The sequence below is a fragment of the Pan troglodytes genome, chromosome 7 (assembly GCF_028858775.2).
Source record: "Pan troglodytes isolate AG18354 chromosome 7, NHGRI_mPanTro3-v2.0_pri, whole genome shotgun sequence".
Lineage (NCBI taxonomy): Eukaryota > Metazoa > Chordata > Mammalia > Primates > Hominidae > Pan > Pan troglodytes.
This window is the reverse complement of record NC_072405.2, coordinates 150,584,994-150,600,529: the sequence shown is the minus strand read 5'-3', so window position 1 is coordinate 150,600,529 and position 15,536 is coordinate 150,584,994. Positions and strand designations below refer to the sequence as shown.

At 43.2% G+C, this 15,536-nt stretch overlaps 1 protein-coding gene across 12 annotated transcripts in view; it reads left to right on the top strand.

Annotated features, from left to right (window-relative positions):
• The window catches only part of TRAPPC9 (trafficking protein particle complex subunit 9), a 733,986-nt gene that overhangs the window by 138,000 nt on the left and 580,450 nt on the right, over positions 1-15,536 (top strand). For all 12 annotated transcript variants that reach the window (XM_001142596.8, XM_063816568.1, XM_063816569.1 and 9 more), the window contains one exon: positions 10,853-10,979. In XM_001142596.8, the coding sequence (XP_001142596.4) occupies positions 10,853-10,979 (127 nt within the window). The remainder of the gene's footprint in view (positions 1-10,852; positions 10,980-15,536) is intronic.

Below are 15,536 nucleotides of genomic sequence, written 5' to 3'. Positions count from 1 at the left end.
AGCTTTCCATCTTTGTGCTTTGAGCCTGGATGCTGGATCTGTGGGTTTGGGGGAGTTTTCTCTGATCTCCAGCCCTATCTCTGGCTTTCTGCATTTTGGGAGCTCTCTCTCGGTCCTGCCCCCAGCCTTCCACAGGGTACTGCCTTGCACTCAGTGAAGGGTCCTGATGCCTTGGAGGGGTTTCTTCAAGCTTTGCTGCTTGGCCCTAACCTTTGGCAGCCATGGTCTTGGAGGAGGAATCTCGGTTGTTCTCTTGTCTACCAAGCTCAGCAAGCCTCTGCTTTGTGCTTGGAGAAAGCATAGTGCCCCTCAGGGCATCTGCCAGCTCTCTGCCCTGCCTGGATTTCTGTGGCAGCTGCCAGGCATCTAGGGGAGGTCCTGAGTGCCTGGGACTGTCCTCCTAGCTGTCCTGCCTGCCCTTAGCCTCAGTGTACTGCACTTTGCCCTCTGCAAAAGCCTGCAGGAGGCGTTGGAGAATGGTAGATTTGCCCATGGGAGTCTACTCTGTTGCGCCCACCTACATGAAGGCAGTGAAAGTGTCTTCCAAGTTCAGCCCTTTTCTCCTTCCCCCGTTCTCTGCCCAATTCTCCCTTCTCTTGCTCCTCTGCCAGGGACAAAGCAGCTGTTGGGCCCTGTCTCCTAGGAAGAGCTTGCTGCTTCCTGGAATTTAGCTCATGCCTGTTCCTTTGCATCCTCAGCTCTCTGATGGGTTTTTCAAGAAGCCCCTTTTACAGCTTATGCATCTCATTCTCATTATTAGTGCGCAAAGGCCATCTGGTGCCACTTTGTAGAGTTGAACAGCAACTCTGCTTTTGAGGCAGTCTTGGATGGACCTGGCAGCCTTCTGTCCTGCGGAGCTGAATGGGAACAAGCGAGGGGGGAGCTCATGCTGAGCTCCGGGTTCACTCTCACTACTCCTGGCTCCTCCTGGCACCTGGCTCCTCAGGGTCTGCCTCACTTGGTGGCTCCAGCCCCAGCCATGGCTCTCCTGGCCCCATGAGACTGCCTGGAGCGCTCTGCCGGCTTCTCTGCCCCAGGCAGTGGTTCTCTCCCTGTTGAGAATCTGCACCACTCCCGGGGTGAAGTGGTGCCGCAGGCAACTGTGCTCCTCTCAGCGAGCTTCCCTTCTGTCTGGAATCTTGCAAGTCCTCCATGTCTTGGCCACTCTCCAGTGCCCCCTCCTCTTTTTGACACTTTATCTGGCTCTTTAAGTTACTGCTGGGAGTGCTGTTCTGCTAGAAGCTGCTCTAGAAGTGGAAGTTGCCGCAGGTGTACTCGTAATGGGCACTTAATGGGATAGTAACCTTTTCATGACAGTGGGATGCTATTGGATGTACAAGGTTAGTGTAGAAAGATCGTGAGATGTAGGGTTTGTAGAGGGCCTGACTTTGAGATCCAGCTTCACAGATGACTGGTTTTCTGACTTTGGGCTAATCACTTCCTCTCCCTGGGCCTCAAGTATGCCAGTAATAAAATGGGGATAACAATGACACTGTATTTGTTAATGGAGAATAATACTCTTCACAAACCCTCAAGCCTCTTTTGTAAGAAGGGAGTTTGGCTAGGTAAATGTGGAGAGGCAGAGTGACTTATCTGATTGCTGTTGGTCCTGATAACCGGGTGCTGGATTTGACTTGGCTGGGCCCTGCTTGGTCTTGGGAGCTCGTTGGTCACAGAGCCTGAGTTCCCGTCTGCAGCTCTGTGCTGGACGTTTGGCGTGGCCTCCCCTGAGTGGGGCTAGGGGGTGACCAATTCAGCGCAGCCTGTGTCTGGGAAGGAAGCTGTGTCTGCCCAGTTCTTGGTGTTAGTGAGGAATTTCAGTTTCTAAAAAACCTTAGGTCATGTCCTTCAACATAGCCTGTGTTGGTACAAATAAAGATGTGTCAGCTCCATCTTTTCCTTTTGTTTTGTTTTCCACTTATGTAGACACCAGGGGACAAAGCCCTGCTTAGTGGGAGCCTCCAAAGAGACCTCAGCACTGTTATGTTGAAAGATCAATATCATTATTCCTAAGAAAACCATTCAAATACTAACTGTGGTATTATTTCTATAAGTGAAAGTACCAGAATCGATTGTGAAAATGTAACTTCAGATATTTGATCAAACCACACCTGTACTTTTTCCTCCGTATTTTCTTTTTCCTTCTTCCTTAGGTTTTTCCTCCTGGATTTAGAAAAAAAAGATGTACTTCTTTCCCCTCTTTCTATTCTCTACCTGTTTAGAGTACCATAACTGACTGAATGCAAGCCTGGTTGTCTCCGATTATTACTTAGCAGAGACAAGAATAACTGTGAAATCGTGATGCACTGGTTTTCAAGCCAGTGTCCATTTAAATGGCCGTAAATCATTTCTGATCCAAAGTTTTGGTGATCATATTTTCTGCTTCTGTAAGAACAATATAGTTAAGTAATAACTAGGCTTTCATTAAAAATGTTCTGTTTGGGCCAGGCGTAGTTGCTCACTCATGTAATCCCAGCACTTTGGGAGGCTGAGGTGGGTGGATCACTTGAGTCCCAGAATTCAAGACCAGCCTGAGCAACATGGCAAAAACCCATCTTTACAGAAAATATGAAAAATTAGCTGGGTGTTGTGGTGTGCACCTGTAGTCCCAGCTATCTGGTAGGCTGAGGTGGGAGGATCGCTTGAGCCTGGGAGGTGGAGGTTGCAGATTGTGCCACTGTACTCCAGCCTAGGCGACAGAGCGAGACCCTGTCTCAAAAAAAACAAAAAGTTGGCCGGGCATGGTGGCTCAAGCCTGTAATCCCAGCACTTTGGGAGGCTGAGGTGGGTGGATCAGGAGGTGAGGAGATCGAGGTCATCCTGGCTAACACGGTGAAACCCCGTCTCTACTAAAAATACAAAAAAAATTAGCCAGGCCTGGTGGCGGGTGCCTGTAGTCCCAGCTACTTGGGAGGCTGAGGCAGGAGAATGGTGTGAACCCGGGAGGCGGAGCTTGCAGTGAGCCGAGATCGCGCCACTGCACTCCAGCCTGGGCGACAGAGCAAGACTCCATCTAAAAAAAAAAAAAAAAAAAGTTCAAAATAACTTTCAAGGGCATTAGGTGCTCTAATTTGACTAAAATCATTGTTGGATAATCTGATCAAAAATGGAATAAGATGGATTGATTTTTAGTGACATAAGTTGAGGAATCATCACCTCCCACTAACCAAATCATATGCTGTGAACATGTTAAATTTTTCACAAGCTTCTCTCCAGCTTGGCATGTGGAACAGATAGCAGCAGCCACCACGGCCTTGTGTTCTTTTATTCCTCTTATGGTAACACTGGGTATATGTGGTCAGGCTTAATATTTTCGAACAGGAAGACTCAGTCAACTCTTGATCTGAATCCTAATTCTGTTCCTCTGTATGACCATGAGAAAATAATTTCAGTTCTCCAAGCCCATTAAACTTTATTGCTGTGTCCATCAACAGATGAATGCATAAAGAAAATGTGGTATGTACACACAATGGAATACTATACACCTGTAAAAAGGGAAGAAATTCTGTTATTTGTGACAACATGGATGGAACTGGAGAGCATTAGGCTAAGTGAAATAAGCCAAACACAGAAAGACGAATACCATATGTTCTCACTTATATGTGGGATTCAAAACAATTGAACTCATAGAAGTAGAGAGTAGAATGGCGGTTAGCAGAGGCTGGGAGGTAGGTAGAATGGGGAGATGATGGTCAAAAGGTAGAAAGCCTCAGTTAGACAGGAGGAGTAAGTTGACTTTTTTTGAGATCTGTTGCACAGCATGGTGAATATGGCTAAGAGTTGAGTGCTGTACATTTCAATATTACTAAAGGAACAAATTTCAAATGTTCTTATCACAAAAAGATGTTAAATATTTCAGGTAATGGACATGTTAGCTTGATTTAATCATTTCACATTGTATTAAAAATCATAACACTTTGTATCCTATAAATACATGCAATGATAATTTGTCAAAATATAATAAAAATTATTGCTATGAAACATTTTCAAACATAAAGGTAAAAAGAATTGTAAAATGAATCCTCATATATCCATCACCTGGATTCAGTGGTTATCAAGACTTTTACACATTTACTTCATCTCTTGCTTTTTAAATTTGCTGAATTATTTTAAAGAAAATCTCAGAGACATATCATTTCAGACCTTCATACTTTAGTATGCATTACTAAAAAATGAGCATTTTCTTATATAACTACAATATTATACTTAAAACATTAATAATTATTTTTTGGTGACATTTGATACCAATCCATAATCAAATGTCCAGGGTTGTTCCTGAGTTCATCTTCATGAACTTTAAAAGGGGGATCATAATGCCTTTCCCCACTTCTTTGGCAGGTATTTTGTAAGAGGGTATTATATGCCTATTTTGGATAAAAAATAATGAAGTTTGTTATTAATATATACCAGAATCCCTTGCCTTAAAGATTTTATAGTCTAAAGAACATAGTACAATATTCGGCACATCGTAAGTGCTCAGTAAATGTAATTGTGGGTAGGGACATGACTTTCTTCCTTTTAAGGAGCTTATAGTCCAAATCTTTTGTTTTTCGTTGTTAAACTTAAAAAAAAAATTAAAGCAGAAATCACTTATAATCTTACCACTGTGAAAACTTTGTAAGTTGTCCTGTCCTTTGTAAAGCCCTTCAGAGACAATGGGAATCCAGTAGCAAAGAGCACTTCTAGCCTCTGGGTTTTAGTCTCTAAACACTTCTTTCCACTAAAGGGAATGAGCGCTCCTTGGAGAAGTGATTTAATTCTAGGCCTGGGGCTGGATATGAACCAGAAACAAAGGGATCAAAGAATAATGGGACCTTATCCAAAGGACACAGGAACCAACCAGAAGGGACTCCCACTGGCCAAAGATGGTGCCTACATCAAAAAAGAAGAAAGCTTTCAAATAAACAATCTAACACTGCATCTTAAGGAATTAGAAAAACAAGAACAGACTCAACCAAGGTTAGTAGAAAGAAGGAAATAATAAAGATCAGAGTGGAAATAAATGAAATAGAGATTAGAAAAACCATACAAAAGATTAATGAAATGAAGAGCTGGTGTTTTGAAAAGCTTAACAAACCTTTAGCTAGATTATGAAAAAAAGAATAAATGTCAAATCAATAAAATCAGAGATCAAAAAGGAGAAATTTACAACTGATAACACAGAAACATAAAAGATCACAAGAGACTATTATGAACAATTATATGCCAACAAACTCAGTGACCTAGAAGACATGGATAACTGCATGGACACATACAATCTGCCAAGAATGAATCATGAAGAAATAGAAAATCTGAATGACCAAAAACGAATAAGAAAATTGAATCAGTAATAAGAAGTCTCCCATCAAAGAAAAGCCCGGGACCTGAGGGCTTCACTGCTGAAACATTTAACAAAGAACTAGTACCAATTTTTCTCAAACTACTTCCAAACTCATTCTGTGAAGCCAGCATTACTTTGGTATACTAAAACCAGAGAAAGACACACCATCGACAAAAGAAAACTAATCTCAAAAGACAGATATCCCTGATGAAGATTAGATGCAAAAATCTTCCACAAAATACTAGCAAACAAAATTCAACAGCACATTTGAAAGATCTTCCACCATGATCAAGTGGAATTCATCCCAGGGATGCGAACATGGTTGAACATAGATGTGACATATCACATTAACGGAATGAAGAACCAAAACCATATTATCATTTCTATAGATGCAGAAAAAGCATTTGACAAAATTCAGCATCCCTTCATGATAAAAACTCTCAACAAATTAGGTATTAAGGATACTCAACAAATAGTTTCCAAATTCTGGAAGAGTCAGGTAGAATGAAACAAATATGTTCTAAATTTTGTTCATAGGAGTACACTCAATCATTAAAAGCTGTTAATAGCTCAAAAGAAAATTTCCTTGACTCTGAAAAAACAAAACAAAGGACCAGCAACGTTTTAAGCAAAAAATCAAAAAGATTACTTCAGTCTTGTATTAGTTCGGTCTGTAGTTAATTCCCATTCTGCTTGATATTCCTGAACATTTCAGTTCTCCATGAGTCCTGAAAGTTTTTCTTCTATTCTGATGTCACAATCTCCAAAGTTATCAGAAACTTGTATTCAACAGCTCCTGGTAGAGTTTTATAGCTGATTATAAAACCACCTTCTAAAGACCAAAACAGACAACAATTGTCTGTGGATGACAAAAGGTTTTAGGGCAGCCATAGTCAAAGATACAATCCATAAGGAAATTTGTTACCTCTGTGGCACACAATAATTTAACATAACAATTATAATTATTACTGATAATGTACACTAAGTCATATCAGAATTATAGGAGTTTCCCATGATTTTGGAACACATACCAATAACATATTTGTGTAAATATAGCCTAAAGAAAACTAAACACCATTTCATATTTGACAGTGTTTCCTGTGTAATTTTTATACCAAATAAGACAAATTATGTCACTTTTGGACTTTAGGGAACCTAGTATCTTAAAGGATTAATTGGTTCAGAAAAAGATATAATTTATAATTTGATTTTGGAAAGGTCAAAGGTTTAAAACACTTATATCACAGATCATTGTAAAATAAGTCATTCATTTGACCAAAGTAATAACTCAAGGATTTTTTTAAAAAGGTGAAAACCTTCGTTCTTTGAGAAAGAAGCCTTAATTTTCCAAACAATATTACCTAATAAAATAGCATGAAACCAATTAAATTTGTTTTTCAAAATTTTATAAACTATAAAATTTTAATCTTGAACAGAAGATATAACTTTCATAAGCTTTTTATAATCTTTATAATCTTTACTAAGGAGTTGGTTAATGCTCCAAGAAAACCTTGTTAATCTGACACAAGGGCTCATATGCTGGTCTTGCATCAGTGTGTCTTTGACAATAATGATTAATTTATAGAGAAACTGAACTTATTTTATCTCTCAAAATCAGCCCTTATAATCTCACGTGCCCACCAAAAAAAAAAAAAAAAAACAAAAAACAGACATACAAATGGCCAAAAGATGTATGAAAAAATGCTCAACATCACTAATCATCAGGGAAATGCAAATCAAAACCGCTATGAGAGATCACCTTTCTCCAGTTGGAATACCTATTATCAAAAAGTCAAAAGATGAAATGTTGGTGAGGAGGTGAAGAAAAGGGGTCCTTTACACACTATTGGTGGGAATGTAAATTAGTATGGCCATTATGTTAAACAGTATGGAGGTTCCTCAAAAAACTTAAAAATAGAACCACTGTATGATCTTCCATTGCGCTACTGAGCATATATCCAAAGGAAATGAAGTCAGTGTCGAAGGGGTGACTACATGCCTGCATTTATTGCAGCACTGTTCAAATAGCCAAGATACGGAATCAACCTAAGTGCCATTCAGCAGATGAATGGATAAAGAAAATGTGATATAGATACACAGTGGGATACCATTCAGCCATAAAAAAGAATTAAATCCTGTCATTTGCAACAACACAGATGGACCTGGAGGGCATATGTTAAGTGAAAAAAGCCAGGCACAGAAAGACAAATCCCTCATGGTCTTCCTCAGGTGTGAAATTTTTAAACGTTTGTCTCATGGAATTAGCAGAATAGAGGTTAGAAGAGGCTGGGGATGGTTGGGAGAAGGGAGATGGGGAGAGGATGGACAGTGGATACAATGCTCTAGTTAGGAGAAGTAAGTTCTGGTATTCTAATGCACGGTTGGGTGACTATAGTTCACAAAAAGGTATATTTCAAAAGATCTAGAAGAGAGGAATTTGAATGCTCTTATCACAAAGAACCGATAAATGTTTGATGCAGTGGATATGCTGATTACCCTGATTTGATTGTTATACAATAAATGCATTAAAACATCATACTGTACCCCAGAAATATGTACAATTATTATGTATCCATTAGAAATAAAAAAGGATGTGATAACAATCAATGGAAACATCAAAGAGATAAAAATCCATCAGTATATAATGATACTAAACAATAAACAAAACGCATTGGTCATTACTGGAGTTTCACAGGGCAATAGTTTTCCACTGAGTAAATAAAGGGAAAGACTCAACCGTTTATTAATGTCTGTGTTGTCTGCGTTCCAGGATAACCAAATGATTGATGAGGAAAAAATCCTTCCTTATAAACAAATTCTAGCTTCTAAGTGCAGAGGAATTAGAGAATTAGAAAATCACCAGTTTGTAATTCCTGATGAAATAATAGATCTGGCAACAATTTATAGCCGACACTTGAATCCTTTAGGAGAAGGTGGATGGGGCCTTTGCACTGGATGGGCCATGCTGACAATTGGGCGTAAGCGTGTGACTCTAGAAACCCCACTGAAATGGCGATGGGGTCGTATGGCAGTAGGGGAAAGCCAAGAAGCAACCCCCATTCCCTGTCCCCAGCAGGAGCACCACATGGCAGTAGGCGCTGCTGAAAATCATTTACAATTGATTACATATCCGCAGATCGCCTCTGCCCCTGCAGCTGGCGACGGTCCCTTTTCCACCCCAGCAGAAGATTAGCATTTGACTCCCTTCAGGGAGTCAGCAGGCACAGCGGAGAGGTGTGCCCTGCTACGCTCAAGGGGAATAAGTGAATATTGAGGTACCCCCAACCTGGCCTTCCACAAAGCTCTGAGAGTGCTCCCAGCCGGGCTGTATCCCTACATAGGACATTCCTCCACAGCATAGTGACCAGACCTAAAGCACAAACACGGGGCTTCTCTAATGAAATGGCACAGCCAGACCACACTGCGGTGAAGCAGCCTCCCCTGTGCTACTCAGTGTGTACGTTATTTTCTGTCTAGAAATGCCATTCGGAGCTTAGCCGAGTGATACACTGTGGTGCCTTTCCTTTCTTGGATAACGGTGCAAGTGGCATGAGGCACCACAAATAGATCCCTTTCCTTCTTCATTTCAGCAGCATTTACCGAGAGTGTGTATGGGGTGGTAGAATTCAACTGAATAGGATACCTCAACCATAAGTGCTCTGCCTAACATTAGGCAAATTAGATAATATACATGATATCAGCTGGAGCCCTTTGGGAGATTTTTATAGATTGAGAATGATTTGGTTATTTAAAGGCTTTTTTCATGTTTCAGATTAACATTGTTGTGTTGCGTTCAAAAGTAATTCTGGTCACTTTTCTGCTCTGCTCTCTGGCTTCCTAAGAATGAAGGAGGCTGGATGTGATGGCTCATGCCTGTAATCCCAGTACTTTGGAAGGCCAAGGCGGGGGGATCACTTGAGCCCAGGAGTTGGAGACTAGCCTGGGCAATGTAGTGAGACCTCATCTCTACCCAAAATTAAAAAATCAGCCAAGCATGGTGACACATGCCTGTAGTCTCAGCTACTTAGAAGGCTGAGATGGGAGGATTGCTTGAACCTGGGAGGCGGAGGTTGCAGTGAGCTGAGATTGTACCTCTGCACTCCAGCCTGGGAGACAGAGTGAGATCCTGTTTCAAAAAAAAAAAAAAAAGAAGAAGAAGAAGAAGAAGAATGCGTAGGCACAGAAAATTCCTATGGTAGCAGTTTAACAATTAATACATGTGCCTGAGCTCTATGAAGCCCTTGCCTTGATATTTATTATTTATGGTCACCAGCCTCAGTGGAGCACTTGGCTTCACTATGCAGCTACTTACCTGCTCTTTGTCCACTCCAGTGCAGCTATATGATAATGATGATAATGGTTATTATCATTTCAGTTTATTCAGTGCACCATATCTGCCAGTCACTGTTTTTTTAATGTATTATCGCATTTATCCTTAGTAATTCCTGATATAGGCACTCCTCTTACTGCAGGCAAACAAGATGCAGAAAGGTTGAAGGACTTCCCCTAAGGTGGTAGCACAGTAGATAGGGAAAGACCAAGGCATCTCCTGGAGTCGGATCTAACTTCGCTGTTCTAGGTGTCATCCCTGGCGATCGTGTCCCTCTGCTGCTCTTCTCTTCAAGTCCTCTGTCTTCCCCATCAGCAGTCACTTTGGTATTTCACAGAGAAGCTAGATGCTGCAAGGAGGGACTTCCTTATTCACACCCCTCCCATAATCTCATCCTTTCCTTAATTCTTTAAAACACTCTAGGGAGAAAACCACAGGCCTTAGGCCAAGTAAGGTCTTTGACAAGCTGCTTAATTTCCCTTGGTCTCAGGTTTTTCATCTGCAAAGTGGGGACAGGAGTGCCTGCCTTCCTGAGCCAGCCTGAGTCCTAGAGCGCAGCAGGTGCTCCTGAGCTCTGTCGTGCTGTGGGTGAGAAGGGGTCTGTGTCCGTGGCCTGTCTAGAGTGTGCCGTGGACAGGAAGCGGACATGATTATCACCTGTGTCCTCTTTTCCTCCCTCCTTGTGAAAGGGATGGGGGCGGGATGGTGAACAAGTCTTTTCTCACAAAGCTCTATATTTGCATCAAAAATGTTGATTTGTAATTATTTGCCTAAGTGTCTGTCACACAGATAAATTACAAACTCCTGAGGGACAGACAGGTCCTGGCATTTTGCTTGGTAATTACCTAGTAATTGCCGAAAAAGTATGGTTAAGTTATAAAATATACTGATTCTCTAGTCCTGCCTACAGACTTTCTTGAAATTTGATAAGGGTTTATTTTCTTGGAAAATGGAAGTCTCCTGGAGGATACTAACTTAGTTTCCCTTTTATCCACAGGCCTTTAAGAGGAGCAGTGCCGGTGATTTTCACATAAGTGGAATATGGCTTCTGCTTTGTTCTGGTCTCTTTTGCTCACTGCCCCTTCATTTCTGTCAGAAGATTGGACTCATTGGACTGTCATGAAATGCCCCAAGTAAAATGAAAGCCAGCCACTTTGACTTTTGCCTAATACATCTTTATTTTGTTTTCATCTTCTCTTCAGAAAAGAAAGATGTGGCCCAAAGCCTAGAGAACTATACGTCCAAGTGTCCTGGGACCATGGAGCCCATCGCCCTCCCTGGCGGCCTCACCCTGCCACCGGTGCCCTTCACCAAGCTTCCCATCGTCAGGTGAGACGGGCGCTGCAGAGCCGGAAAGGCGGCTGCCCTCTGGGACACCGTCCTCTAGTCTGATTGTGAATAGAGATCTTTAGAAGAGCTCCCATTTTTGTTGGCTGTGTATCAGGTTCATTATCTCATTAAACTTGAAAGCAGCCCTATGACATGGAAGTAAGTATTTTAGAGATGAGAGAGTCAGGGCCAGCGACATTCCGTAACTGCTGCAGTTCTGTGCCCACTAAATGGCGGAGTCACGTCTGCACCCAGCCTTGCTTCGTTCCAAAGCCTGCCTTGCGACCACTACACCGTGGTGGAAACCAGTCTGATCGCATCGTCTTCTCCTTGGAAGTTTTCAGTCATTTCCCTTTCCGCAGGCCATGCACCCCAGCCACACGGGAACAGGGCAGCTCCTCACCCACACAAGCGCTTGCCAGCTCCCACCTTTGCTCTGCACCGCCTCTGCCTGGCAGGCTCTCTCCTCTCCCGGCTTCATTCTGTCTGTGCTCCCTTGTTCCTTCATGCTCATCCTCAGCCCCATTTCCAGGACACCTTTCCTGAGAGGCGAGCTCCCTGAGTTTCCATGGCACCCATTGCTCACCGCTCTCCCAGGATTTGCTGCCATGTGCCGTCCTTTCTGTGTGACTGTCACTCCTAAGAGTGTGAGATTTTAGAGTGGAGACCTTTTGGCACATGCAAAGTGGGTCCTTGCAAAAGGTTTTTGTTTTTTCTTCACCACTCAAGGCTTAGGACCTGCAAAAGGTTTATGAACTAATCTTGTGAGGTGATTTCTGAATTTCTGAAATATTTGTTTGAAGACCGGAAAGAAACAGTTGAATTTGACATTTTGCTGTCGAGTGGAAGTGCTGTCGCCTTAGGATTCAGTGTGATGAAGATGCTAAGTATCTTTAAAACGCTCTTGGCTTGGCTATTGTTCCCCAGCTTCACTCGGTCTTGCCATGCACTCGCTTTGACTCACAGGCCTGCTGCATTCCATGAATGAGTCACTCAACCTCCTGGGTATCAGTTTGCTTATATCCCCACTATGCCCCCAAAATTAAGAAGAAAACTGATAGCATTAAGCTATTATGAGAATTCAATGAAGTAACATGTAAAAGCATGTGTATGATGCTTAAGAAATGTTAGTTTTCTTTCTCCCTGCATTCTTTGAAGGCAAGTATAGTACTGCCAAATGAAATGGTTTCTTTTTGCCAAAGAGTTGTGTGCTCCCGAGAAGTAGGGGCAGAAAGGGTTGCTGTGCATTGCAGCCCCTGGCAGGCCACACTGGAATTTTAAGGTGTTCTGAAGAGCACTGCTGAGATTGTTCATCGGGCAGAGCTGCAAGAGGCAGCATCCAAAAGGCGTGGCTGTGGCCTGAGAAGGTGCTGTGGCTGCTCCTCAGAATGTCCAGAGGGACTTGCAACACCGCTGTTTGGAGGGCCCAGGAAGGGTGTGGCTGCTCTGCAGTGCCCAGTGCTTGCTCAGCACTCAGGCAGGCTGTGGAGCAAAGGGGCCTTTGAGGCTTTTCTATGACTAAGACTTAGAGCTGAACACATTTGACTTGGGATTAAGGGCATGATTCATTTTTTAAAGATTAAGGTCTAGAAAAGCCTTTCTTAATAATTTTATATTTACATCATGACTTGAATCATTTTTAAATTTAGAAAACCTTGCCTAGTAGAATGTTATGAAGCTTATAGAACATTCTGGGTGTTTGGTGCTGTGTGTAGATATCCAGGAGCTGAGGCTTCTTGTCCCTGAAGCTGGGGATGATTGGTCCTTGCAGGTCATTGGAACCAAGGAAGAAGCATGCTTGTTCTCCTCACAGCCTGCCAGGCAGCCCTGGAGTTAAGCGAGAGGCCCTGGGTTCACTCTCACTTGTGTGTGGCCGTGGTAGAGAAGCAGTCTCTTTACACTTCGTTTTCTTCATCTTTAAGCCGGGCTTAAAAATTGCCCCACGCAGGGTGGTTTGTTTTGTTTCAGCTGAGCGGAGGCACACGAAAGCGCAGAGCAGCATGCCTAGCGCCTAGGAAGCACTCAGTACATCTTAGTTTTCTTCTTGGAGACATTTTTTCACCTGTGTTTTCAAACAGCACATTGAAAAGTACTGTAACATTCACATTTGAGTCCCTCGGCTGTTGAAACATTAGAAAAGGCAGATTGGGTGAAAGTGTAACAGTCTACCGTTTGGGCAGGCGCTGTTTTCCGAACCTTCTGTGCGCGTCCCTTTCCCGGGCAGTGTGTCTCTTTCTCTGTTAGGGTCCTGAGGCTCCTGTGGCAGAGCTCCCTGCGAACAGTTAGCTGAGTCTTGCCTAGCATCCTGGTGCCATTGTTCTTGCCCCGTGTGGTCATGGACTGTTTCTTTTTCTTTCTTTTTTTTTTTTTGAGTTGTAATCTCACTCTGTTGCCCAGGCTGGAGTGTAGTGGCATGATGTTGGCTTACTGCAACCTCCACCTCCCGGGTTCAAGTGATTCTTCTGCCTCAGCCTCCTGAGTAGCTGGGACTACAGGCGCATGGCACCATGACCGGCTAATATTTGTATTTTTAGTAGAGACGGGGTTTCACCATATTGGCCAGGCTGGTCTCGAACTCCTGACCTCGTGATCCGCCCGCCTCAGCCTCCCTAAGTGTTGGGATTACAGGCGTGAGCCACTATGCCCGGCCATGGGCTGTTTTCAAAAATCTAATTTTATGTATGACCCACCATCTGCATAAACATATTCGTGATGGTTTTCTGAAGACTTTAGCTAGAGAAGTAACCCCTAAGTGTCCTGGTGACTCCTTCCTCACGTGGATCGTACCTGGTCTCATTGAAAATTGGGAAGAAGAACTGCCTGAGATTCAGTGTGGTAAACCCACGGAACCTCAGTACGACTGGTCAAATGAAAGGGAAAGTCTTTGGAACATTTGGAGAGCCGGAGTATCTCGTAGCCTACACTGCTCCCCACCGCTTAGAGAACAGACTCTAATGTACTTGCTTTGCATGGCTTGCAGGGCCTCTGTGGCCTGCCCTGTCTCCAGCTTTGACTGTGAGCGCCCTATTTCCTTGGTCCTACGCTCCTGCTTTCCCTTGTGGGAATACTTAGAGTGGGCCAAATGTGTGCCTGGTTTTGTTCCTTCGTTTAGGCTTTATCTCTGGCTTGGAATGCCTGTGCTTCCCTGCTCTGCCTGATGACACTTAGTCATCGTTCACGATTTTAGTTCAAGGATTATGTCCTCTATAAAGCCTTTTCCAGAGCCACCCAGGTAGAAATGACTATACTTTCTTTGTAAGTTAGGAATTATTTCAGCTGTAAAGAACAGAAGACCTAATAGTAGATAGTCAATAGGAAGTTATTTTTCTAGTTTATTAAGAAGCCGGAAACAGGTGGCCTCTCTGTAACTCTGTCTTTACCTCATGATTACCAGATGGCTGCTGCAGCTCCAGATAACACATCTACATCCAAGGCAGAAAGAAGGGAGACAGGGCAGGTCTAGAGATGTCTATCTTTTGCTTAATAGGGAAGCAAAAATGTTCTTGACAGATTCGAGTAGGCTTCTGCCCCAGTCTCATTAACAGGAAGTGTGTCTCATGGCCATCTCTAATTGCAAGACAGGCTAAGAAAATAAATATTTAGCTTTCCTAGAATCTGTGATATAGGTGGGGAATGGAGAATGGGGTCAGAAATTCGTGCTTGGTCAGCCAGCCAACAGTGTATGCCATATCTTTCTTCTGTAGCGCTTATGGAACTTGACTGGACATCTTTGTTGACATTTTGGGTCCTTCTCTCTTCTTTGTCTTTGTAGCCCCCAGGTGACCTTGTGTGTTGAATGAGTAAATAGTTGGATCCCTTAGAATATTTTGTAATAGCAGCTGATAGAAACCAGACTAACTTAGGCAAAAATAATTTATGGCACATATACCTGGAAAGTTCAGGGAGGAATTCAGGTAGGGCTGGAGTCAGGGCTCAAACAACCTCATCAGAACTTGGCTTCTTTCCCTCTGAGCTCTGTCCGCTGCAGTGTTGGCTTTAGTTGCAGGCCCCAGGTGCTATCAGAGTGGCTCATCACCTCCGGGCCTCACATCCTCTCGCTACTGTGTCCAGGAAAAGAGAGCAGGTGACTTTTAGTAACACCTGTAAAGGAACACTGCTTTCTTTCAGGGGGACAATGTCCTTTTGCTTTTCACTGCCCCTCATGGAGTTATGTACTCAGATCGGACCGAGTCCCTGCAAACCACATGGCTGCAAGGAGACTGTGTGTAGTTCCCCTAAAGCAAAACCTACGAATAGCTGGGCACAGGAGAAGAGGCAAGTGGGTGTTGGGAGGCAACAGACAAGGACACGATAGCAAATGACACCCAAGGCCCGCTCATCCCACCACCCTGCTCCAGATCAAAAGTCCTGGTTTCGGTTTGTGACCTGTAATGCTTATGAGTCAAGATAATGCATTGATGAATATCTGCCCTTCCCAAGTCAGAAAGCATACCTTGGAAAAGTGCAACCTTGAAGCAAGTGCACGCTTTATGAACTGCATGTTCTCTTCCTTGGACTTGTGGCACTTTCTGATGCAGAGGGCTGGTTATATGCTTC